Below are 27,199 nucleotides of genomic sequence, written 5' to 3'. Positions count from 1 at the left end.
GTAACCTCATAAAATACCATGTTTTGAAAATCAGTGAAAGTAAGAGTCTGGAATTTAAATATTTCAAGAAAAACAAGCAAACAAACAAACAAAAACCGAACTGGATTATAGATGCATTGAAAGCAGTTTGGTTTGTTGGCCTTCGTAAATACTTGTGTTTAATTAAGATTGCAGATGAGAAGGTGCAGCTACTCCTATTTATGGGCACTGTGAATATTCTGCAGTAGTGAAGGACTGTATTGCTCCTGTAAAAAGAGGAAGAGAGCAACTTCTGGTGGTTTGGAGTCAACAGAAAGTCCATAGAGCTCTTGCATGTTGGATGAATTCATTAAGAGAGGTTTTCGAGCTCAAATGATTGTTTCAAGGGCTGTGAAGATACATCCTTTTGATGAACCCCAATTTTTTTTATAGGTAACCTGAATACATAGAGGGTTATCAGTGAAATGAAAAACTCTCCCTGATACTCTTTCATACTTTACCTAATCAATCAGGATGTTGCCCAGAACACCCCGATAAACTAGAAGAACAATCTGTGAAATGCATCCTTGCACTTACTGGCAGAGTGCCTGATGTTAATGGAAAGAATCAGTGGCTCATTCTGATGAATGCTGCTGCCAATTGAAAAATGTTTACTGCTTTTAGTCCCCAAGAAATGAACCGTTGACCCTCAGTGTCTTTGGAGATGTATTGTCTCCATCCTCTCAGGTTCCCAATCTAAATAATCAACGAAATAGCAGACAGAAGCATCCTAATTTCTTTTATTTTTTCCATTCTTTTCTCTCCTTCCTTTCCAAAACCTAATGTGAGGTCAAATTTATTTTTATTTTATTTAAAATGTGGTATACTGTGAGAATCACTTGATTTTTTGGTGTTGATGTGATGTGGAAAAATCTTGGAGACTAGGCAAGTGACTGGTGCAATGATTGTATCTATATGTTACTGATACAGAGCAAATCTAGAGGAAAGAATCTCTAGAAGCAATCAACTATTGAATGCATTTCAAAGGGCTTGTCTTTAGAGCAGCTTCGGCCTATTCAAGTAGTAGTAATTATGGTGCATCTTTCAGTTTTGGTCCACCAGGAAAAAGCAGAGTCTGTGTGTCTGGAGATTGCTACAAATGTGAACTGAAGGAAGGACAATGGGAAGTATCATTACAAAACATGCTTCTGTCCTGAAGTAAAGCACTGATGCATACTGCATTTCAACATTTGTGATAAATCTACAGGAGTTGGAGATCCAGACATCCTTTGGTTTAGACCTGGAAAGGCTGGAGAAGTGGGCCCATGTGAACCCAATGAGGTTCAGTAAGAACAAGTGCAAGGTGCTGCACTTGGGTCAGGGCAATCCCAGGTATTTTTATATAGACTGGGGGAAGATCTCCATGAGAGCAGCCCTGCGCAGAAGGACTTGGGTTCCTGGTGGACGAGAAGCTGGCCATGAGGCAGCAGTGTGCGCCTGCAGCCCGGAAGGCCAGCTGTGTTCTGGGCTGCATGAAAAAGGGGCGGCCAGCAGGAGAGGGAGGTGATCGTCCCCCTCTGCTCGGCTCTTGTGAGGCCCCATCTGCAGCGCTGCGTCCAGGCCTGGGGCCCCCAGCACAGGAAGGACGTGGAGCTCTGGGAGCGGGTCCAGAGGAGGCACTGAGATGAGCAGAGGGCTGGAGCAGCTCTGCTGTGAGGAAAGGTTGAGGGAACTGCTTAGCTTGGAGAAGAGAAGGCTCCAGGGAGAGCTCATTGTGACTTTCCAGTATTTGAAGGGAGCGTATAAACAGGAGGTGGAACGTCTGTTTACGAGAGTGGACAGTGATAGGACAAAGAGGAATGGTTTTAAACTGAGACAGGGAAGGTTTAGGTTGGATATGAGGAGGAAGTTTTTCACCCAGAGGGTGATGAGGCACTGGAACAGGTTGCCCAAGGAGGCTGTGGATGCCCATCCCTGCAGGCAGGCTGGATGTGGCTCTGGGCAGCCTGGTCTGCTGGTTGGTGACCCTGCACATAGCAGGGGCTGGAACTGGATGATCTTTATTTCTGTGATTCTATGATTCTGTGATCTGTTCTGTGCACTTGCACAGGTATCCCAAGTCTGCACTCCTGTTTAGGAAAGAATTGTTCATGACTTTTCAGATACAACTTTCGTAATGTAAACTGATACACAACTACATTTTGAATTAGCAGCCAGGCAGACTGGATCAGGAGAACCAAAGAAAGTATGAGCTCTTCCCAGTCTGCTTGACAGGGGAGTAGTGTTATAACCTTTATTACTACCACTTGTGCAGCAACACTGTCAACTATTGCATTGCTTTTGGACAAACACAGGCCCCGGGCTGCACAAGCCCAATCTTTTTTGTGATTGTGAAATTTAAGCTGAAAGGTTAGAATGAAGCAATACTGTGTTGTGGTCAGTCATTAGAGCAATGTGAAATTATTTTTGTCCTTGAAGTACCAGGCAGCACAGTGTCGATCTTCTATAAATATCACTGCTGGAGCATTAGAGTTATTATTTGTTGTTTGTCTTATGGGAGGTGCTGGTAAGTCCAACAGAGGCTATACCAAAAGCAGAACACAAGGCAGTTCCCACCTCAGAGGAGTTTAATCATTCCCATAGTAGTTTTCTGGGAAATATCTCAAAGTAGTGTTATATGAGTGTTGGCTTTGAAATGCATAAAAACAAGTCACTCCTACGACTCCTTTTAATGGTACCCAATAAGCTGCAGTCTTCAGAACAAAAATGTTCCAAGTCTTGGAGAAATATAGCTGATAAAGATTTCCAGAAAAATTTAAAAAAAGCAAAAATGGTGTCGTGTTGTAGATTATATGTTTTAATAGAGAAACTACATCGCGTTCTGGGATGGTATTAAAAGGTTAAAGCAGCATGAAAGAGGAGCAAGAGAGTCATCCATTTAGAGAAATTCTGGCTACTTGTGCTGCAGTTACTTTTATCAAAAATGAAGGTATCTGTTCTTTTCCCCTTCAATCCGTTCACAGATTTGTAAGAATGTCCAAACAGGCTTTGCAGAAGCAGGTGAAAACTGAATTTAGAACTGATTCTTGGAGTTCACTTGCTCATGCTCTTAGGAAATTGACTAGACAGCCACTCTCATGTAAAACAGTGTAAAATATTGTGACTATGTATCTCATGCCAAAAAATATTATTGATGATGCCTGCCCTGTAACTGGGTGAAAGCATTCATCTGATTTTGTTGAAGGGTCATAAGAAAAACTCTTCAGTTGAAAGGAGATTAGTAAACGTTGACTCTGTTAAAATATAAGTCTTATTACTTTAAAGTAATTTAAGATTAGCCATGGTAAGATGACAGAAAATATGGGACTTCAAAAAACAAGCCTTTCTGGGTGCCTAAGACGTATTGTGCCCTCAGGAATAGGAATTACATTTCATCCCTGCTAAGCTAGAACTCTGGAGATGGTCTAAAGTTCCCACTGAGCGTATATCAGATCAAAGCTAGGCAGTGTAATATCTGAATTCTGTGACAGCTCGCCTGATATTTGCGTGTGTCTTCCCTCAAGGGAGCTGTAGCATTTTGAATATGGGCAGTCTTTCAGAAACATGTCCACATGTAAACAACCAAAAAGAGTTGTCTGAGAAATTTGAACGTGACAACACAGCTTTGTTTCTATTTGGAAATCTCTGGAATTTATGAGCTTTCTTTGCAGAAAAGCTACGAGTAAAGAAAACAAATATGAAAAAAAAAAAAAAAGATGAAGCCAAAACAAAGTTATGAATAATTAAGATAGTGTTATTTGTTTGTTTGTTTGTTTGTTTGTTTGTTTATGAGATCTATCACTTAGTAGCTACTGTGAGATGGATGGAATATTTGCACTTATTTATCTCAATTTTCTCTTCCTCTGTTTTCTCTTTTACTATTACTATTTGCTACTGTATGAAGTCTCTTAGATGAATTAATATGGGCTTCTGGCAGCTCCTTTAAAGAGCTATCTTATAATTAATGTAGTAGCATTTTAGCTGGTACTAGATTTCACATCTGTCATCATCTCCATATCTGATGTAGAGTACCAACTGAGAAATGTTTAAATCAAACTTTGAGGGAATGGTTTGCTCTGGTGTCTGTGCGCACGACTGACTTTAGGAATCGATCAGTGCTAATATTACTTGCATACAGTAAAGTCCTTTCTCTTTTGACAGTTCCTTGTGGGAATGTAAAGATTTATTAAAGGCTATTCATTACGTTTTTCTTCTTTCACGAATCTCACAGGGTCCGATTTCCTGACTCTATTTGTTTTTTGACAGAGTAACAGTTCTCAAGTGTATGTAAGTAAACTAGGTCAAATGCCTTGACCTAATTAATGGCTGAAGTTTAGCTTTAAAGTAATGTGTTGCTCCTCTGTTTTAGCCTTTGATGTTATTTCTCTCCCAAAAAGGCAAATTGCACCGTAACCCAAGAAATCTCATTAATATCATTTAAACATTTATTTAAACGTTCTTCAGATTGATTTTAGGCTTGGAGGGCCTTGTGTGCCATTATTGCCTACTGAATCAAATAGAAAGAGCCGTGTATTTTTCCTGCAGTTGGTCTTGGATCAGAACTTGTTTGTACAGCTATTTTGTCAAACATTCTGCACATATGAACAGTTCACATAAGACTAGGAACTGTGGGTCTGTGCATTACAGCTGTTATCCCTGACTTCATCTCACTCTGTGCATTTACACACTGGTTGCTTCACCTCTCTACCTGAGATACAGCCATCACTAAAACAAAGCACTTCAGAATGTGCCTGCTTCTAAGTGGTTAATTTTATTGTTGTTGTTGGATGTTATATCATGGGGTTGCCATCTTCTGATCCTTTTATAGCCTAATAGCAGATCATGCTGTTCTTTATTACCTCTTCTTGGTGGCTCTGGGCTGGGGCTAGCTGCCTTGGCTTGCTGTGAGCACATCAGCAAGTTTAGTTTTGTTTGGCACCTGCAGTTCTGCTCCCAGCAGTGTCCAGAGGCCACACAGCTTTCACAAAGAACAGCACCTTTTATTTCAGGAAGAAAAAGTGTTAAAGGAGCAAACCTGTCATAACAAACAATAAAATACTGACACAAATGCTGAACAGAGGAGGTAAGAGTTATCATATCCTTTGGCATGTACATTATATATGAGTTCTTTGTTTCCACCTGGCTTGCACTCCCCTGGCTGTTCTTGGCTCTCATGGGAGTGACTTGTCTTTTCAGACTGAATCACTTTTTTTGTGTATTGCAGTTCTGTATCTAGTGGACTACTTTGTCCCACAAAACCAGCATGTGTCATTTCCAGACCCACTGTGTATGTCACTAACCATTAGCATTTGATTCAGTTTCACCTCTTAGAGGTAGATGCAATTAAGGATCTCTGCATATTAACTACGTGTATAGCTTCTGATCCCTTCTCAGAGCTTCCAAGGTTTGTGTCTGTATTTGTCTGCTGTTGACAATGTTAGTATTACAAAACTCCTGTAAAGGCAATTGTACAGTGCCATTGTGTCTTTTGGCACAGTCATCAAGTCATGGTAGTCAATGCTAAGGAAGCCCGTAGGTTGCCAGTTCTTTTCCTTTCTGTATCTTGAATATGTGATAGAGAGGTGTATACTATGTGCTGAAAGATTCCTGTTTTCCTTTAGTATTTCTACATAAAATGACAGCTCTGGTATTATGAAAATTTCCAGGTGAGTTTGCAGAAGAGTCTTCCACTTCAGCTGTCATCTTGAGTATCTGGAAAGGGAAGTAATACAGGCCAGGAGCATACCAGCTTCAGGCCTCTGTGATTTCCATCATCCTGATACCCGTGGATAACACTGCTTCTGTGCAATGGGACCCACACTGCTATATATACCACACTAGTCATTAAGACAGTCATGACCACTCACTAAAACATTTTTGAAGAAATCAGGCAGTCAAGGGATACTGGGACACCAAAAGTCAGTTTATGGCCTCAGTCCTTGAAAATGCTTGATCCACGGAGCAAATTCAGACCAGTGACTGAGTAGACTCAATCACAGCATAAACAGTGGGATGCACAAATGTAACTCTCAACAAGATAAGGCTTAATCCAAAAAGGGTTCTTCTATGCAGGTTGTCAAACTAACCACATGGTTTTTGAAGGTTCGGCATGTGTATGTCATCTTAGTTTTCTAAACCTATCTAAATCATTCCTCTTGCTCCTTAGTGTTTGTAACACTTAAGTGCACTGTTCATAATATTTGAATATCCTCATAGTCCATCATGACTACTGTAATGCCTACATTTAGCTTTCTTTATCTTTTCTTATCCATTGATCTCGCCAGCCCTAAAGACATTTCTTTCCTCACTGAATTTCTACATTATAATAACTTCTAGTTGAATGCCATTTTTCAGATAAAATCACTCCAGATTATCAAGCGATTCTTTACAACACGGTGCTTCAGAGCACATGTCTGAGTTATGTGGTGCTTTTCCTTTTTTTTTTTTGCTGCTGTATCAGATCGCAATCTTCAGTTCAATATGCTGTCTGCTGTTATGTCTTTCAACATCGCTGTAAGACCTTTTTTTAAGTACTGCAAATTATTTCTCCCATTTTTAATGAACATTGTTACCCTGGACAAGTGCCATTCTTGTTTGCATTTTAGATCTTCCTATCTCTGTTTATATCACGTCTTTATATTGCTTTGGCCCTGCAACATCTCTTATTTTATTATCCTTCAGCAATTTCATGGGTTCACTGTTTTCTCCTAATCCACATTTTCCTAATTGTACTGGCAAGGCTTCCACTGATTGCAGCAACTTTTGACTGGCTAATATATTAAAAACAAAGCAAAAAGAAGAAGAAAAAGAAAAAGAAAAAGAAAAAGAAAAAGAAAAAGAAAAAGAAAAAGAAAAAGAAAAAGAAAAAGAAAAAGAAAAAGAAAAAGAAAAAGAAAAAGAAAAAGAAAGAGAAAGAGAAAGAGAAAGAGAAAGAGAAAAAGAAAGAAAAGCGCCAAACCAACAACAGAAAGCTCTTTTATGTTGGATCTCACCAAATGTTGTGTATCTTCTGATTTCAGTATGCACTGAGGCATTCATGATCATTTTTGTTTGGCATCCTCTCTCCCATTTTCAAACTTTGGTGTGAAAGCTGAATGTCATTAATTGTGGAGAAAATTGTGCAATGCATAGCTAAAGTATAACTGTTGCTGTACAAAAAGCCAGATGTGTCCCATCTGTCATGATTATGAGAATATACCTGGAAGTCCAGGAACATTAAATTGGAAATCTGTGTCTGGGACAGGCATAGAATCATACAATCATGGAATGGCTTGGTTTGGATGGGTCCTTAAACATCACCGAGTTCCAATTCCCTTGCCGTGAGCATGCTTGTTAACCTCTAAATCAGCCACAAGATTAGGGCCCCATCCAACCTGGCCTTGAACACCTTCTTCAGACAACCTGTTCCAGCACCTCACCACCCTCTGAATGAACATTTTCCCCTAACCTCTAATCTAAATCTCTCCTCTTTTAGTTTTAAACAATTCTTCCTTCTACCACTATCAGAGTGTGTAAAACTTGTGTCCCCCTCCTGACTATAAGCTCCTTTTAAGTGTTAGAAGGCCACAGTGATGTCTCCTCAGTACCTTCTCTTATCTAGGTTGACTAAGCCCAATCTTTCTTCACAGGATTGATGCTCCAATCCCTCTGATCTTCTTCACGGCCCTTCTCTGGACCCATCCCAATAGCTTTTTCTTGTGCTGGAGTCCCCATGGCTGGAATGCAGTACTTCAGATGGGACCTCACAAGGGCTGATCACCCTTCTTTTGGTGCAACCAGGCCTACAATTGGTCTTCCAGGGCTGCAGGTGCACACTGTTGACTCATGTCCAACTTCTCTTCTACCAGGACATTGAAGTCCTTTGCCAGGCTACTCCCAATGAGTTCTTGTCTCAGTCTGTACATACACCTGGGATTGCCATGATTCAAGTGCATCGCCTTGCACTTGGCCTTGTTGAATCTCGTTAGGTACTCGTGGGCCCACTTTTCAAGCCTGTCCAGGTCCCTCTGGATGGCATCCCTTCTTTCTGTTGTGTCAACAGTACCACTCAGCTTTGTGTCCACAAACTTGCTGAAGGTGCACTCAATCCCACTGTCTGTGTGACTGATAAAGATGTTAAATAGCACCTGTCCCAAGAATCACCCCTGGGAGATACCACTTGTGACCAGCCTCCACCTGAATACAGAGCTGTTGACCACAACCCTCTGGCTGCAGCCATCCAACCAGTTCTTTATCCATCGAGTAATCCAGTCTTCAAAACCATCTCTCTCCAATTTAGAGATAAGGATGTGGTATGGGACTGTATCAGTGGCCTTTCAGAAGTCCAGGTAGATTACATCAGTTGCTTTTCCTTCCTGAGTTGATCTTGGACATGCTTTTCTCTTATACTGGGAGAGACTCTGCTCTCCTGACTTCCACTCAAAGGTTCAGAGACATGAGAAACTTCAGAAGCCTGAGTGTCAGTGGTGACTGGGACAATGAACTTGAGTAGCTCAGTCTTTTCCATCTCAGTTCAAGCCAGTTCTCCCTTTTCATTTATCAGAGGGGATATACTCTCCTTTGCCTGTCTTTCTGGCCAGTGTACCTATAGAATCCCTTCTTGTTATTTTTCACATCCCTTACCAAGTTCCATTCCAGACATAGCTGAAATAGAAGTGAAAGTATACTTTATATCCTGTCCTTGGTGACCAAGAATTGTTGCAACTTTGCCAACTCTTTTTTTGTTTTAGTATGATCCTTTTTCTTCCTACCTCGACTTTCCTCTGGTCTTTCTCTTGTTGTGTCTTCCACTCATTGCTACTCTCCACGCATTGTTCACATTTTTTAACTCTGAGCTTACCCCCTATCCACTTAAAGAGAAGTAATTTTTGTGGAATTAAAGTGGAACCACTCCTGTAGCAAAAGCATGTGTGTAGCTCTTAGGTCAAGGACTGAGCTTACAACACCAGTGAAGAATTAGATCTTTACTTTCTAGAACTCTTCTAGAAATTAGAGGGGATTGGATGCTATCTGTAACTTGCAGTATGGTCACTGTCCTTTTGTCATGTTAATGTGCCTTCACCAAAAGCACTCTGAGTTGAGACACAATAAAGCAATGTGTAGTTTGAAATGAAGGGAGCATTTCCATCAGGCTGATTTTACACAAGCTCTGCATTTACGAGAACAGTGTTGCATTTTCACCTTATACATAAATAAAAAGGCATTTGAAATTGGCAAGTGAATTAACCATGATTTTTTGATCCAGATTAGAGCCAGATCCATTGCTGTTGAAGTCAATGGAAACATTCCTATCGACTCCTGTAATTATAACCATTACTTGTGAAAATTAATTGTGATATCTCTGTAAATAAGAAATTTATCATCATTTTACATTCTTCTTCAAATGATAAATTGGGTGGTAAGTGAAGAAAGTGAAAAAATAGAAAGCTTATCCATAGCTTACATTTGTGTTATCTTGCAAAATAGTTTTAGTTTATTGACATTCTGTGCTTTACAGTGTTTTCCCAGCTTTCTATGCAGACTGCAAAACAGATCAACCAGAGCTAGACTTCTTTGTACAGAAAACATTTTTAAAAGCTTTTTCCTAAGTATGTAAGTCTGTGATTATAGTATAGACATACATATTGACCAGAAGCACTTTTAAATTGGAAACTAAAGCAGATTTGTTCAACTAAGGACTGTAAAGCCTTCTGTAATTTCAGCAGTGCAGCATTTCTTATTTATAAAGGATCAAGACATGAAGTGTGGTTTCTATTTTTGTGCAGTAATTGCACTGAGTGTGCAGAAAGCAAGTGTTGCAATATGCGATGTTAGATCAAATTAAAGATGGATAAGAGACTGGAGTATTGTACCAAGTTCAGGAACCTGTCTGACATTGTGTTCCTCTGTAGTGTTAGGTATTTTTCTCTTTGAATGGAGCCCAGATTATTCTGCAGTTATTGTCCTTGGAGAATATGGAAAGATAGACTAATCATATTTGTCCACAAAATACTGTACGGGAAGGCGCACTGTTCTTTCACTTACCTTTAACCCAAACTGACCAAAAGGATCGCTCTGCTGTTTGTACTTTGAACTACCTCAGTTCCTCTGAGGAAGATGTATCAGCTCTGTTTGTGTCTTTCTGGGTATTTCAGACAAGCTTTCAAATACCAAGGGCCTGCTGACAGCATCTGGAGTTCCTGCACCATATTTTACAGACCTTTTTGAGGGGTGGCTTTTATCAGCTTTTCCTAATTCCTCTGAAGAACAGCACGCTTTTTGTCAATTGTTTAGTGTCTTTCATCTGAAAGATAGCTTTCACTGATGACAGCTCTTTATCTCACTACGGATAGCACTTGTAAAGTATGTTGGGATCTCTCAGCATGGAAGCAACAGTGCAGAATATTTTAGCAGTAAAGGCTGTGCTTGGAGGTATTTGTTTCTGTAAGGACAAGCGGTTTGTCGGAATTGCTGCTGCTTCCCAAAGCACTTGCTAATGTTTGTCACTAGAGTGCATTGGTCCTTCTTTCTGCTTCTCAGGCCCCTGTGGCCCAGCACGTACTCACTCATCACCTTCCCCTATTCTTCCAGGGAGATGTGAGGTGCTGGAGGCTTGGCTGCCTCTGCTCCAGCCCTGACACAGCTTTGGAGGTCTGCAGCCACTTCTCCTCTCAAGGCATGTTGGCTGGCTGGCATCTCTGTGCCCCAGGAGCAGGGCAGGCAGAGAGCACCTTCTGCCAGCAATCCTCCAGCCCACCTCAGCTGCCTGCACAGTCACTGTCTCCAGCCAATACTCAAAGAGTGGTGCATCCTCAATGCTCCTTCACGTGGCCATTTTCTAAATTAGCTACCCATTTTCCATCTGAGCAAATGAGCCCTCGGATCTGAGGGTGGTTGCAAAGCGTTTGCTTTTAGTCAGGTGGGCCAAAACCCAGCCTATAGTAGGAATTGCCAGCTGAGCAGAGAGTTAGTGAAAAGGTTAATCTTATTTCAGAAATAGAGGGAGGGAGATGCATTACAGTGCTTCATTGGAAAAATGTCAAAAGCCATTAGCTGCTGGCTGAAATATATGAAAGGGAGCAGCATTAGCTCTGCTCTTCATTCTGTCTACAGGTGAAACGAGGCATTTCACCATTTACCTTTGGGAATTAAGATGCAACATGTTTTTAAGCTCCGTTCCTCTGTCACTGGAATTGTTGGTAGAAATACAAAGTATTCTTTTTACTTTGCACGTATCTATTTTCTATTTTGGTGTCCTGTGGTCTCCATACTTGCATGTGGTGTGCTGTGACTGCTATATATGTGTATATTTATATATATACACTCATACACAAACATATGCAAATATATGTAGTGCTCCAGACAGCTGTGTATTTTACATACACTGTTTTATTTCTCTATGTGCAATATTTGCATCTGGGAAGTAGCATGCCTGCAGTAGTACCACTTGTCTAAACCTGATTGATAGGAAGTATTTGTACATTCCAGTCTCCTGAACAGTTTCAACTACTGTTATTTTCATATTTTCACCTTTCAAAAATAGATCCTTTCAAAAACTGAAAGATTTCCCATTTGGACCTGCATATACTTTTTCTAGAGGTAAATTTTGTTTGGTTCAAAAATCCCAGCTATCTTAAATTACTACTGGACTGAAAATAGTTTTCTTTCTCTAGACGAAGGAGGTACCATGTTTTTCAAAGTATACAGACAGGATATCTGGCTGGAAGAAGGATCTACATGCAGGATTTTTAAATCATGAGATTCATAAACATGTTTTACTGTCACTATAAATTTAGTTACAAATTCCTTTCATCCTTGCCCTGATCATTTATCATTCAGATAGCAAGCTTCTTCACTTTGTAAGAGCTTAATAAACAGTACCAGCACACTGTTGGTTTGTTGTTTTTCTTTCTCATGTAGCACAAAATATATGATGAGTCGGAGTAGTACCTAAATGGTCTTCTGCTTCTGCTTGGGTGACCTGCATATTGCAGAATGCTGGAAATTCACCTTAAGGCATCCTTTCTACTGCCCAAGCCTGTATTTTATCAGTGGCTGCTGTCTGTGAGTGAATGTCTGTATGTTTTCCCTGACACACTGTGCTACCTGAACTTTTCCTTTGGACACTGTCTGTCTGAATGTTCCTTTCTCCTGGCAGGAAGCAGCGTGGAGACATTAGTTTGTTGGTGAGACCAGCTGGTCTCTTCTTTCTCATGTCCTCACCTGTTAGCTGTAACTGTAGAGCAGCCTGCATCTTCCTTTCCTGTGTTCTCCCAACTTGAGCATGCAGATGAAAAGCAGTCTTTTTTCTTAGATTGGCTTGCCAAACTTTCTGCCATTTCCATAAAAAGATGAGTGGGCTTTCTGTAGTCATCCCCACTGGCTCGTCTTGCAATACAAATGTGATTTGGTTCGGGTATGGGCAGATGCTGACATCTCTGTCAAACTAGAGAGATTGTGCGACGCAGAGCTTGTGTAGCCATTATGCCAGCTGTGGGAAGCAGACAACAACCAGCCCAGTGTATGAGCCAGCTGGCCCCAACAGATAGTATGTGTGAATACAGCATTTTAAAACAGATTCTGGGGTCTCTTGTGCCGCTAAACTCTTGCCTAAAATGTCTGTGATTTATTAAACAAAGCCACCCGCTTTAGCTCAGCTAAGCCTTCTTAAGCAAGACTGATATTTTATAAACAGTAATTACTCGTGCATCTTAATAACATGGCAGATGTTGGAGCCTCTCCAGCAGCTTTCAGAATCTGAATATGACAAATAAACATCACAAGAGATGAAACTAGAGAGCAGCAAGCCTGAGATGAAGGATGTACTCTGTACATGGTCAGGGTTGCAGGCTCCAATTCAGCACAACATTTTGGTGTATGGTCACCTGTAAGTATATAAAGCATTTTCCCTGCTAGATCACAGAGGACAGCTCACACATTTAAATCTTCTCAGGTGCTCCTGCTTCCCAGAATAAAGTGTGTAATAGTGGATAATCTGTATCTAGGGTGGTCCTTACTGAAGTAGTCAAAGATAAATACTTTTATCTTTTAAATGGGATTTGACATTTAAAAGAGGACAAAATGATCTATAAAATACAAATGAAGAAGAGAATTTGTACCAGAGTTTAAAAGGTTACCATGGGAAAGTACTGTGTAAATGTGATAAAAAATTTCTACTTCTACAAAGAGCAAGAGAAACAGCTAATGAAATAATTATCGACAATTAGCAAGTCAGTAAAGGGAAAATGTATTGCAGAAAACACTGCTGTTTATAATTATCCATTGCAATCATTAACAACCTCTCTAAAAGGTTTTCTTTTGTAAATCCCTCAAGAGAGCAACACTAAATAGTTCAGTTTTGGTAGCCCAATTATCTTCTGCCTTCTGTAGCATAGCTATGTAAAAATAAAGTAATAACATTGGTATCTGCCTGCTGCTTTATTTTTTCAGTGAAAGTGAAGCTTTCTTCAATTTAAAAAACTTGTTTAACTTTATATATATAGTTGAATAATACGTTGCTCTTTGCATATATATATATTTGAATAATACCTTGCTCTTGAAGTGTCTTGACTTTGTATGCCAGTCAGCAACCTCCAAAAGTGCTGTGCTTGGTTCTATATGACAGGTAAACCTGCCTGTTGATACAGACCTCTCTGGCAATGCGTTTATTACTTTGTATTGTTTGTCTTGTTTCTGGAGGTTATTTCAGTGTCCATATCAGTGTGACAAGCTGAGCATTCATGGTAGCCTTGAGTGCAGGAATGGGAAATCCTGTGGCTGTGGTAGCTCTGGGCACTGCTTTCATGACTCTACACCACCTCATGCTGCTCCATGCATCCGAACAGGCTGATCAGAGCTGGCCTCAGATGGTCTGTGGAGCTCTGCATCTTGTCACATCATCACTCCGTTCTCAGGCACGGTGTCCTTCATTATGGTGGGATCTTCATTTTTTCATTGACCTATGTGGTAATGAAGTGATTCATGCCATGTTTATGTTAAAATATATTTTATTCATGCCATGTTAATCTTGATGTATTTTAATACTGGATTTAGTGGATCATATTTTTCTTAGGTTTTTGTGAGACCAATAATGAAATTGGAACAGAATTGCAGCACCCATGTAGGGCTTTCTCAGCTGTGAGGCTGACTTGATTAGAGGATGTTTCTGCTGTGTCTGTCAAAATTAGAGCTGCCTTCCTTGCTGAAAGGGGGTCGCTCGTTGGTTCCTGTGAGCAGAGATCTCAGCCTTCCACTTCATTCAGTGCTTTAGCAGCTTACAGCAGATCCATGGATCTGAGTAGCAAGGCCATGGCAGGGAGATGTAACATTACCAGGAGGGCTGTTGCTTCAGCCTCTGAGTGTGAGGCCATTCCAACCTGCTACAAGCCTCTATCCTTAAGTCTCAAATGGTCTGTAAATGACTGCCTATTTTATTTTTGCTGTGCTGTTTACATTTACTAATTATCAAAACCATACAGGCTGTTTTACTATGGTGACAATGTGTGCATTTTTGTTGGCTTGAAAGCTAGTTTAAGCTCACAAGCAAGCAGGAGCCATGTCAGGGCCTTGCTAGTTGCTCTTTATCTGTTGAATGAAAGACCATCAGAAAGCAGACCCTCACCTTGAGGCCAGAGTGTGTTTGTTAACCTCTGTACTGGATAGGGCTTGCAGATTTATCTTCAAAAGAGTTGGCTGACATGGTCTAAATTGAAATTTGAAAGAAAACTGAAAATTAATCATTGTGTACAGTCAGAAGGCTGCGCTTCAGACTCACTGCCTGCCCCACAGTTATTTGCACACAGCCCTTTGCATGCAAGGCGGTTGCTTTCTCAATCTTCAGCCTGAAAGCTGTCAGCAACTTCTTATTGCTCACTTGTTGATACAGACATCTTTGAAAATTAGCATGGTAGTCTGACAACCTCCAAGTGTCCCGAAAAGCTTCAAGTGGACAGCACTTTGTTACCAGTCATGGGGTTTTAAGGAAGGGCCTGGGTATTTTGGTGCACTACAGGTTGGCTACGAGCCAGCATGTGCCCTTGTGGCCAAGAAGGCCAGTGGTATCCAGCAATGAAATGAGCATGGCCAGCAGATCTAGGGAGGTGATCCACCTCCTCTACTCTCCCTGGTGAGGCCACATTTAGAATACCGTGTCCAGATCTGGGCTCCCCAGTTCAAAAAAAGACAGGGTGCTCCTAGAAGGAGTGCAGCAAAGGGCCACAAGGATGAGCAAGGGCCCATATGAGGAAAGGCTGAGAAACCTGGCTCTGTTCAGCCTGGGGAAAAGAAGACTGAGGGGAGATCTGATTAATGTTTATAAAGATCTAAAGGCACATGGATGAGGCCAGGCTCTTGTCGGTGGTGTGTAGTTATAGGAAAAGGAGTAGCGGCTAAACAATTATTTTTAATTAGATAGGGATTGATCTGTATTAAGCAAGATGTTTTTATGTTTGAGAATTTCATAGGGATGTAGCTTTCAAAATTACATCCATGAAAAACTGATTTTAAGAAGAGCTGCAATGATTTAAAATATAAATGAATGAGAAAGCAAATTTCTTAACATGTGGTGCCAAGCTGTCTGGCAGCCGTGGTATGTTCTGTAAAGCCAGAGGCATATTTTTAGCCTGACTCTCTGTTATGCACATTGTCACAACAGTTTATGATACTGTTTTCTTTGTTCGTAGATGAAGTCTTGTCTGAAAACTTTCTGGACTACAAGAACCGTGGAGTCAATGGCTCTCATCGTGGTCAGATTGTCTGGAAGATTGATGCCAGTTCTTACTTTGTGGAGCGTAAGTATTGTTTCAATTTTACCATAGCACAATTCAGCCTTTGCAGAAAGATAATTGAATTCCTTGTCGAGTTGTTCTTGTGATTGTGTTATGCCCAATATATCCTGTAGGAAAGGCCAAAAATGTTACCATAACTTTGAACGCATTAAGAGGAACTGAAATGCCCTATGAATTAGAAAAACATGGCTTCTGCAAGAAAATAAATCTTGTGGGTATTGTCTTGCTTGAATATTTTACCTTTTTAAATACAGCTGTTGAAAAATATTTAATCAGTTTGCTGTTATTTGAACATTGCCATTAGCAGTGAGTGGCATTTACTTTAATATAGTGTTAAGAAAAAGAGCTCTGGGACATAATCTCATTTCTGGAAGATTCACACTGTCTTTGAGCTGGAAAACCTCATTTTGGGTCCACCATATTGGAATAGATGCAGAAATCAAAAAAGGGTTCAGTCTGGTTATTGTCTAGCTTGCTGTAACTGCGTGTTGTTACACTTGTATCAAAGTAATGCGATAGCAAATTAATTGTTCCTCATTGTATTCATGTATTATGCAGGGTGTCTGATGCAATGCAGTGTAACACTTTCCCACCCTTCTCTTAATAGTCAAATGCATAGACACTGAACTCTCTTGTACAAAGAACTATGTACTCCCTTCAGAAAATTAACATTTCCAGACTTTGCCATCCCACATCCCTGATCAAAGTGAGCCTGATCATTGGAGTCCTTTTAAAGACTTACTGTGCGCTAGTATGAATGGAATTTATGGTCTTTAATTTCCTCCAAAAAACGTATGCATTTCTTTCTTGAGCAGAAATAGGGTACGCAAAAGTCTGAACTGAGATTTACTGTGTCCAGTTTTGGGCCCCTCACTGCAAGAAAGATATTGAGGCCCTGGAACGTGTTCAAAGAAGGGCAACGAAGCTGGTGAGGGGTCTGGAGCACAGGCCATATGAGGAGAGGCTGAAGGAGCTGGGAATGTTCAGCCTGGAGAAGAGGAGGCTCAGGGGAGACCTTATTGCTCTCTATAACTTCCTGAAGGGAGGTTGTAGTGAGCTGGGGGTCGGCCTCTTCTCTCGTGTCATTAGTGATAGGACCAGGGGGAATGGTTTCAAGCTACGCCAGGGGAAATTCAGGCTGGACATGAGGAAGTATTACTTTTCAGAAAGGGTGGTCAGGCACTGGAATGGACTGCCCAGGGAGGTGGTGGAATCACCGACCCTGGGGGTGTTCAAGGAAAGACTGGATGTTGCGTTGAGGGACATGGTTTAGTAGGAGCTATTGGGAATAGGTGAACGGTTGGACTGGGTGATCTTTTAGGTCTTTTCCAACCTTAGTGATTCTATGATTCTATGATTCTATGATTATAGAAAATATCCATGGGAAAGGGCTGCAGATATCCTTAAGGAGTCAAATGTGAAGGAGCCTAGCATTCAGCAGTTACACTTTTTCAGTTGTACTGAATGTTTTCAATGATCCATCTTAGCCTGAGCAAAATTCAGAGTTGTGTGTAAGCGTATAAGAATTGCATGGTAGTCAGATGTACCTGCTTAAGACTGTCTGAACTTGAGGGCAATCAAGGGAATCTTTGATAAAACCTGAATTCTGAAAGAGTTAGAAAGGATATGAATTATACTTGATCAGATTCATCTCTGATTTTGACCTCAAGCATCAAGAAGGATGCAACATGCACACATTTTACAGAAATTCAATTTTAGAAACATCTTCTCTCTTCTCAGTATGAACCATTGCTAATGATCTGTAATTCACACTTTTAAGTTGAGAATATTCTTAAAGATTGAAGGGAGCTATTGAAAGAGTATCTGTGGAGACAAGGCGTGTTATGATTGTTCATATCCTGTATTTTAAAAAATACATTGCTGGGAAATTGTTTAATATACAAGAACTTTGTTTTTACTTGCCCCACTTTTAGAGCAGAAATACTTGATAGGATCTAACCTTTAAAATAAGATTAATTTGCAACTGCTCCTTTGATCTTCAGTTATCAATCTGTGAAACTGATCGTGCTTACTTTTCACTGTGAAAGAAGTGCGGGGAGAAGATGTAGAACAGGGTTTTGAAGAGGCCTTAGTGTCTCAGTTTATGGATAAAAGCAGAGGAGAAAAGAGTCAATGTGAGAACTCCTTAAAAGAAAGTCTCTTCAGGTGGGCCACGTTTCATTAAGGGCTCAAGTGCACAATTAATTATGGCCGCATAATTAGTTGTCTCTGTTAACTGAGACATAGTAACTGCTGTTAATTGATTTTGTGTATATTCTTTAATTGCCCTAATATGAGAATACACAGCTTAGCATAGCCATCCCTCACTGACACTTAAGACTAAGTCATACTACACCGTATTTGGGCTGCTCATGCTTGATGAGTTGCTGCTGCTTGTTAATTTGTTATGCTGCCAACATTAGCCTATGAATCTCTGCCCTGAGATTATGTCCCATCAAGGACGAATTATTGCCCTGTCCAGATTTAAAATAGAAGACAGTGAAGTAGGAAGTAGTAAATAACAGCACATGTAAATACACTCAGTGCTGCTTTACCATTGAAATAAGAAGTAAACACAGTGAAAGAAGTTGATGCATATGAAACATATTTATATAAAAGCATGTTTGAGTGCTTCTGCTCATTGCTGAGAATTATGTAGGAAATTACACAACTTCGTAGTTGATTAAACGTTATGTTGAAAACTGCAGTGGCTGATGGTTTTCTTTGTTTTCTATCCAGAGACAACTGTGTAGGCCACCTTCTTTCAGACTCTTCTTTTTCTTTTGCATCTTTTATGTTTGCGCAGCACAGGAATGTTGTGACATTTTCAGGAATCAGAAAGATACTGATCGTCAAAATCAATCTCATCTAAGATGAAAAAACCTGCCTCCTTTTTCAGAAACTACCTTGGGGACAGGACATTTGTTCAGCAGTAAAGCAGTGTAAGAATTGTCATGTTGGTCAACAGTTAACCTGATGTGGTATCGTGTCGCCAAAAATAGCCAGTGATGAAGATTTGGAAAAGCATATAGAGATAAGTGTTAATAACTCCCCCAGCTGGAGTGCTGAGAGTTTCTGTTAATATGTTGCTGAAGCACTTGCTGCCTTACGCCGTTTTTTTATTTCCTAGAGGTCAAGGGATATAACAGGTAGCTAAGAGCCAGCAATTCATTTCAAGGTGTCCGCGTTGTTTTTCTATGCATAATGTTATGTTTCCTTTAACTTGATATTGATCGGAATCTTGCTTAGCATTCATTCTCCATAAAACAGAGCAGCTTTCACTTGCAAAGGTAACCCTTCATTTCTGTGTTTACTTTTGCCAGTAAATACCTGTACTTTGCTATCTGTTGTGAGTCAACACTGGCAGTTTATCAACTACACAGTGCTTTAGAAAAGGTTATGGTATACAGTGCAGTGTTTGGCCCATTGTAGCAGGGAAGTGCCATGATAAAGGGGAAATCATAACATGGCCAAATGAAGAATGAATTCTACACAAGTTTAAATTCTAAGTTCCCAAAGCCTTAAGACAGACAGCTTGGTAGCTGCTGTTGGAATGTATAAAGATTTCACATTTTTTAGAATGTCACTGTCCTATTGAGGGATTACAGGAATCATTCTGTCTGCCCTCAGAAGTCAAAGTTTTCCTTTTGCCAGCAGCTAGCCTTTAGTACACCCCAGTGGGTGTCTTTCAACATTTGAGAAAATTACTGTTATGCTGTTTCCAGCCCCTTGAAGTGAAGAGCTTAATGGACATTCACAACAGAAATCTTCCTTCTATCAGATGTAGCTATAATGACAGGCAAAAACCATTGACCTGGAGGACTCACTGTGGGAGAGGAGACTAGCCATACTGTGAGAGACACGTAGAAGCACATCAGGAGTGAAGGACACAGAGAAACATGTGGCAAGAGATTGAAACTGTTTTTTGTGTAAACTGCACTGCTTGTACCTTTATAAAACTGAAATTCTGCGATTTTGGATGTTGAGCTCATAGTGGGTTGTGTCAGCTGTTACACTAACGGTTGCTTATTCAGGTATACTTACAATCTCGGTTAAGCAAATGCTTTTTGTTAGGTGGGTCTGTGACAGTGCCTAATAGATTTCTCATTTTGGTACACATCTCTGTGTTTTGGGGGTACTTGGTTAATAGATTTTTCTTTTCAAGTTTACTGATAGCCTGGTTTAAGACCACCTAGGGAACTCTTACTTTTCAAAACAAAAGTAATTTCTTGATGTATGCGTATGTATCATTTTCAGATACCATGGCATTTTTTAAAAAATTGTTTGTTTGTAGTGGTCTGTTTTTTTACCTTGGGAAGTGCTTAGTATCTTTCCCAGAGATGCATATGCCTTTCCAGTTTGCATATCACAAACTCACAATATAGAGACAGATATGTGACTGTGCAAGCCAGAGAGAGAACTGCTTCCAAATTACAGTGTGAATGCAGGCAGAGCAGAACTCATCTTCTATTAATTCTCAACAAATAAAAAACCTTAACAACTGCAGAGGCAACAACATGCTATGTCCAGTTTTGCATTTCTGCTAAAGCTTAGCAATTCAGGCTTTATGACAGCCAGTGATAAACAGCAACCATCCATGGTAAACACAAATTGTTTGGGGTTCGGGGAGAATAAAGGGGAGGGAAGAATAGCTACGTGCCATAGGCATGTGTACTTTGTGTTGAGACTTGGAGGGCACTGCAGTGAAAGAATCAGCTTGTCATGGGTTTACCAGGAAAGTAAGCATGCTCTACTTCGTTGGAATTTGTGGCACAACTTTTTGGCCATATGTCAACAATACAAAGAGAGAAACCATTTCACTAAGGGGCAGTGCAGCCTTTTCCTGTAAGCACAGTGTCAAACTGTTGTATCTCTAAAATTATGATACAAGTTTTGACACAATTCAGAATTACATCAAAGATAGTCAAATACCTGGGACCTCTGTTAACCCATGAGACTTTCACCATGTCATTTTGTCAACCAAGAAAACAGTTTCCAAATGTGGAAGCTTATGCAGCCCTTGATTTACTACATTTATTACTGTTGTAGCTGCATTTTTATCAAAAACAGATGATAGGCCTTTCAAAGACCAGTTATAGTTATTTATTCCTATTGGTCTTGGGAATTAAAAGGGATTTTGTGGTAAAAAGGGCATTCAACTAAATAAGATAGAATTCTGAGAGTTTCTGGTATACCTACAGACAAATGGTAGTCAAGGGCAAATAATGACTGGCTTATGGTCAATATATGCTATGTATGTGTGCATTTATGGAATATGAACATAAAGAGGAGGCAAAACTGGTATGTAATCAGCCCTTTTATCTGAGGCTCCTTCTAGAAAATCTATATGAGGCAGCTGATTTAAAGGCCGCTTTCAAAGCACAAATAACTGAAGGATGTAGCAGCCTCAGAGGTTTCCAAATAAATGATATGCAGTCGTATCAACAAACACTGTAATGAAGCTGAAGTCTTTTTAAAATTTTTGTATTTCAAGGCACATACACTTCACTGGTGAAAGTGTACATAAGCAAACTAGACTTTAAGGACTTAAGGAGATCATAGATGGTACAACTGAAGCTACACGAAAGTATCATCTTCAATGGTGATAATAAAACTAAATTGCAGAATAGTTAAAGGTGTCATAGTAAGAAAAAAAAAAAAAGATATGAAGCAAAAAAAAGACGTTTGTATCCAAAAGGACACATTTACTGTTTGCACATGTACTAGTCTTTTCAATGCTTTGTGGTTATTTTCTACCCTGTATAAACGCATCACACTTTATATTCCTCTCTCATATTTTCTCAGCCCGATAGCTCTGTAGTGATTTAATACTTCCCTTTTAGGCTTAGCTCTGGGAGAGAACTGTCTGATCCTGGCTGAAGGCATTTCCAAGTTCAGAGTTGTTGTGATTCCTCAAGAACCCTTTCTTTTGTGTCCTTTGCTGAGCCCTTTAATCTTTGTCATCATTTTATGTTGCTTTTTTATCTTACGAAGTCTTTCTGTGCCAGGATTGTAGCCAGCAACCTATCTCGAATGGGAACACAGGTCAGTTCCCACAAGATAGGAGGACAGGAGACAGCTATTTCTTAGCTTCCTGCTTGATGGAACTGTGGCAGCTTAACTGTGAGACTTTTCAGATCAGGTTTTCCTCCATCTTTCTCTCACTTTCTGCAGCATTTTTTGACAATTGGACATACTTTGTTTGTACTGTGGAGATGGGGGCTGTTTGTTTATTTGTGGAAGGGGAAGTAGATGCTTGTGTTGCAGCATGTGTGCTTGGTGACACCAGGCTGGGACAGCCTGGCTGGTCCCACACTACCTGCTCTCTGCTTTCCATTGCAGCTTATGTGCCATGCTGAGACTGAGGTGAGTGCTTGGTTATGCCAGCAGTAATGGTTTCAGAAAGTTCTGCCAGGGTGAACTGGAAAGCTTTAAATGAGAATTCTCAATCCTAGGTACTCTGAAGTCAGAGTGTATTCTTCACAGAGTTGCAGACCATAGCTTATTTTGTCGGCCACTTAACGTTAAACAAGTTTGGCCATTCTAACAGTGCATCCAAGACTGAACCTCTTGTATTTCTTGAGGCAATGGTAAAGGATGGCAGTGACATTTAATCACAATTCTAGTGCTAATTACAGTGAGTTCTGGAGCATTTGGGACTTGGTTTGGACCAACAGATCTTTTTTGTTAACTTTCAGGTGGGGTTTTTTTTGGTGGTGGTGTTTTGTTTTTTTTTAATGCAGTAATGTCCAGTGTCTCCTGTGAAGAGCAGATCTTCATTCTTTTCTATATGCTGAGATAGTTCCTCTCCTAAAGAGCTTAGGCCGGAGTTTTGAAGGCATTAAGTTCAGCACAAATGTTTGAGGGCCAAGTTTCAAAGCTGAGATAGGGAAGATGGATTTAAAGCTGAGAGGTGGAAGAAGAGGCATGGAGTGAAGAAGTGACTTGCCAGTGCAAGAGTTACAACTGCAGATAAGACTTCAGTTTCCATATTCCCTGCATAGTGTCTCATCTGCTATTTGAGGCCATCTCTACTCTGTTTGCAGTCTGCACTATTGGGAATTACTTAGAAGTTGTACTCTGAAAATGATGTGCCTGACTACATAGTGCATTTTTTTTCCTTTTATTCTATAGAGATCATAACTTCTGAAAGCTCTTCTGCCATAAAGAGAGGAGAGGGTGTCTGTAGGGCTCTTACAGCTTTTTGTAATAAGCCTGACAAAAGGTGGTACTGAAAGAGCTAGAGTTTTTCCAATCTTTTCTGTTCTTCTTTTTTAAAGCCAGCTGTGAATACGTTGGATGGACCTGTTTACCTTCTCAGATGCTGTGAGGGACAGCACTAATTTCCCTTGCAGTCTGACAGCCCGACTCTTGCATAGCTGATCCACTGCCTACAACAAAGACTGAGCTTTATCAGACTGCTTTCTGCCTGCTTATTTCCCTGCAGCTTGTCCTGTCTCGTGTACATATGCAGAAGGGTGCTGTTGTTCAGGTGCTGCCACGTGACCCCACAGCTCCACCGCCAGCTCCGCCTGGTGTTGAACACCTTGAGCTCAATGAACTGGGTAAAACAGAGTGTGATGGAAACAAATGCCAATATCCTTGCTTCAGAGGGGCTGCTGAGTGCAGCAAGGAGGCCTGGCCCCCAGTTGTAAGCTAGTGCCAGGTTTTATCTGAAGCACCCTGTGTACCACCTGCGGGAGACGCAATGCCCAGTGATTTCAGAGCTTAGGTAAAGATAGCTGATAATAAGAGGGAAAAGTTCTCCTTCACTTATAGTGTTGTTTCTTTCATCTCCGTAGTTCACTCTGTCCAAGTGGGTGTTTGTCTTGCTCTGAGCTTGTTGTTAGCACCCTTCATGAGAAACAGATAGGGACGGGGGCAGGCAGCAGCTCTGCCACTGCCAGGAAACTGAAAGGAGATTGTGCATCCTTGCAACAGTTCTCAGTGAAATGGTATCAGGAGCTGGGAATGCCTTGAGCTTTCCATGCCCATGTTTGTGGGCAGCTGTAAGTACTGATTTGCTCTGCTCTGCTTCGTTCTCTCTTCTCTAGTCCCACTGAAGATATCAGGTAGGTACTGGGCATAATGCCACAGGGAGTAGCACATGCTCATCATGTACCAGCAGTATCCTCAGACACATTATACTTGCTTTTGCTTCAGAACTCCTGCGCATAATGTATGGTTTTGTTTTTTTTTTTTTTCCTTTAACTTCTGTGTCATCCAGGAGTGTACTTGAAGAAATGAAGAGGGAGTCTTGAAATGCAGCAGTGTGGCTAGCAACTGTATCCTTCTCATCTAGTATTTGAGCAGTGCCTGAACAGATACTGCTTTGATTCTTTGAACTTTGCATGTTTGTATTCCACAGAATGGGTGCTGAAGTCATCTCATAGTTTATTTTAATGGATCTGTATAGCTTAGGTAATGTTTTGTGATTGATAATCGTTCTACTACTTTTGGGAAGAGATTACAGTGTTATCTCTGATTCACAAATTAGTCTTTGCCAATGTGAAATATTACTGGTGATTCTGGTTAGATGGTGCTGTCTAGGGATTTGGTGAAATTGCCATGGAAGATAGATTCCCTCTCTTTTTCATAGGGCCCTGTGCTCTTCCTTGAATACTTCCACTGAACACGTTTCTGAAGCTGCTACAAGCCAATAAATTCCCACTGAAATCAGTAAGAAGCCCTGGCACATGACATCTGTGTTCCTTCAAGCTCAGCACCTTTTACGTGCAACCATACACAGAGGGCCCAGGTGCAGATTTTGATCCAAGTGGGGATGGTTTTTTTTGGTAGAAAAACGATGAGGTTCATGTAGAAGGTGAATGCAGTGTAAAAGGGAAGCAGCTGTGATTGGAAGGGTTATCAGCACATGAATCCAAAGGTTATATTTGCTCCAAAACAGTGCTGAGCTAGCAAGCCTCTTTTCAATAATTGTCCTACAAATTATGAACAAACAGAAAACAATGTATTCGTGTTTTTAAAATTAGGGTATAAATTCAGTTGATGGATGCAAAATCTTTCAGGAGTCTGCCTTGTTGGTGTAAGATCTCAGCACCACTGAACTTGAATATTCAAGATTATGGACACTGGAACCCAGAGATGGGAGTCTCAGAGCAAAATGTAGTAGGTTGCTTCAAGGGCTTGCCTGAGTGAGCAAACTCAGTGGACTATCTATTGACCAAGACAATAACTAGCTTAAAAATCCTGTACAATAGATCAGTGTCAATAATTTACCATTTATAAATTTGGTGGATTTTATGGGTTGGTTTTTTTTTTTGTTTTTTTGTTTTTGTAATCCTGTTACATTTTACCATCAAAATAATTCATCACTACGGAACTTGGAATCTATGTAGTAAAGAAAGCATTTTTCTTAGTTTATGGAAGCAATGAACTTTCTTTCCATCTATTGAAAGGCTCTTCTGTATCTTTCTGCAGTGGTAAAACACATCAAGGGCTCTTTTTAAGTGGCACAGAAAAATCTCAGTATAAAAGGGGATAAATCTCTTCACACAATATCAAAATTTGATTGTAGCCCTGCTGTATCATTGTCCAGTTTTTGCCAGCTACAGAGTCCCTTGTGTCTTGTAGTGGTTACAGCAACATTTATCCTACTTACACGTGGCATTTGGGCAATTTTAGTAGACAGAAAATCATCTTTGACCTTCTACGAGGGTTTTACCTGCTGCAAGAAAGCAGAATTTTACCTATGATGTAGTGCTGTAGTAGCTCATCTTGCTTCTGAAAAAGTGCATAAATGATGGAAGGAGCCATTTTGGTATTCATCTTTCTTGCAGACTAGTTAGTGAATCTAGCTTTAACTTATTCCTCATCCAGGATTTCCTGCTATAGGAATCCCAGATTCCAAGAGGATGTTTTCCATCCAGAATGACTTACTCAGAGAGCAGGAGGTCAGCGTGGATGAGTTACTTTCTCCCTGCAGAGTTTGGAATTTGAGCACAGCAGAACCATTTTTTTGCAAGGTCTTTAATATTGATTATAAGATCTTGAAAAACTCAGAATAATGTTTTGTACTTCTAAGTTATTCTCTGACCTTTACAATTCTTTGGACGTTCACCTTACCCCATTAACAGCAAATATAATTTCCTCCCATTTATCAATGCTAAAAGTATTTATTAAAAAAAAAAAATCTTGAAATAGATATTTTTGCTGACTTTGTTTCTTAATTAAGTCTCCATAAAAATGTTTTTTTTCCCGTCCTTCCCCTTTCATTAAGTTATCTATGCTGATTTCATTATGTGTTCTCTCTTCAAAAGTTGCCTGTGGATTTTTTTCAAGCCTCCTTTGTTAAAAGCAGCTGCTGCAGTGAGACCCCTAAGAGTAGAAAGTGGTATTTATTGCAGACACTTCTTCCTGGTGGTGGGACCTGTGCATCTACCAGGTATTTCTTCACTTCTCAGATGGCAGGAAGCGGAGGTGTAGGGAGGTGACGTGTTTCCTTATGTGGGATGAGCTGTCGCAGCTCACTTGCAGCTCTTGTCTCATCCCTGAGAATCAGAGCCACAAGTCTGAAGCCTTCTCACTCGGGGGCTGTATTAAGGGAGCTTTATGTGATTAGGTTGCATATTCTGATAATCTTGTTTCCTTTTACAGATCCCTTTACACTGTAAGGAAGCTATGAATGCGGTTATAGAATAACTTTGGGTGCAGTGGGCCTCTGGAGGTCATCTGTTCAAGGCAGGTCCAGTTAGAGCAGGTTGCTCAAGAAATCTACTAGTAAAATTTCAGATATCATCAAGTAAAGTTTCCTTTTGGGCAACTTTTTTTAGTGTAGAGCACCCTCACATTGAAACAAGTCTTATTTCATTTTCAAAGATGGCATTTCTCTGTCTCTAGGTTATATTTTCTGCCGACCCTTTCCTTTTGGTGGATAATGTTTGCCATCCTTTGGAAAGCTCAGGAAAAAAAAATTGTGAAAAGTAATTACTATTTCACCTGGTATTTTAAAACAAGTTGTAAATAAAACACATGAAATTAAGAATAGAGTGTTTGTTGTTTTTTTAAAAGCCATTTGCATCAGTAGAAACAAAATAGATGTTGGTTAGGAAGCAAATTGCAGCTGTGTTACAGAAGGGAGGTGAGGTGGGGATAGAAATAAGTGGCTGATACATATGTATCAGAATTCAAACTGTGGATGTTGTACCTTGCCAGCAGTGTTCCCCCAGACAGACTTCTGATTGGCAGCAGTACAAGACATGGAAAGTGGAAAGCATAAACATGAAGAGACCAAGCACTGTGTATAAATGTATAATCTTTTTGCAGTCGAGGGGCACCAGAGAGTTTTCCCAGCAGCTCATGGCAAGGACTCTCAATTCTACTCCCAGCAGGCAGAACATTTAGGGAAGTTGCTTTTGTGATGAGATCTCATACAGATCTCTCTCCCCTGCCTGTGGCTTTGAGAATCAGTCTGCACA

General features: G+C 40.4%; 1 protein-coding gene across 1 annotated transcript in view; it reads left to right on the top strand.

Annotated features, from left to right (window-relative positions):
• HECW1 (HECT, C2 and WW domain containing E3 ubiquitin protein ligase 1) overlaps nucleotides 1-27,199 on the top strand; it is a gene marked incomplete at both ends in the record, with an annotated part of 159,514 nt that overhangs the window by 4,755 nt on the left and 127,560 nt on the right. Inside the window, 1 exon segment of the mRNA XM_079538467.1 lies at nucleotides 15,657-15,764. Within this exon segment, the coding sequence (XP_079394593.1) occupies nucleotides 15,657-15,764 (108 nt within the window).

The sequence above is a fragment of the Tetrao urogallus genome, assembly GCF_951394365.1.
Source record: "Tetrao urogallus genome assembly, chromosome: 7".
NCBI lineage: Eukaryota > Metazoa > Chordata > Aves > Galliformes > Phasianidae > Tetrao > Tetrao urogallus.
Note: the sequence above shows the minus strand (reverse complement) of the source record. Positions and strands in the feature narration are given on the sequence as shown.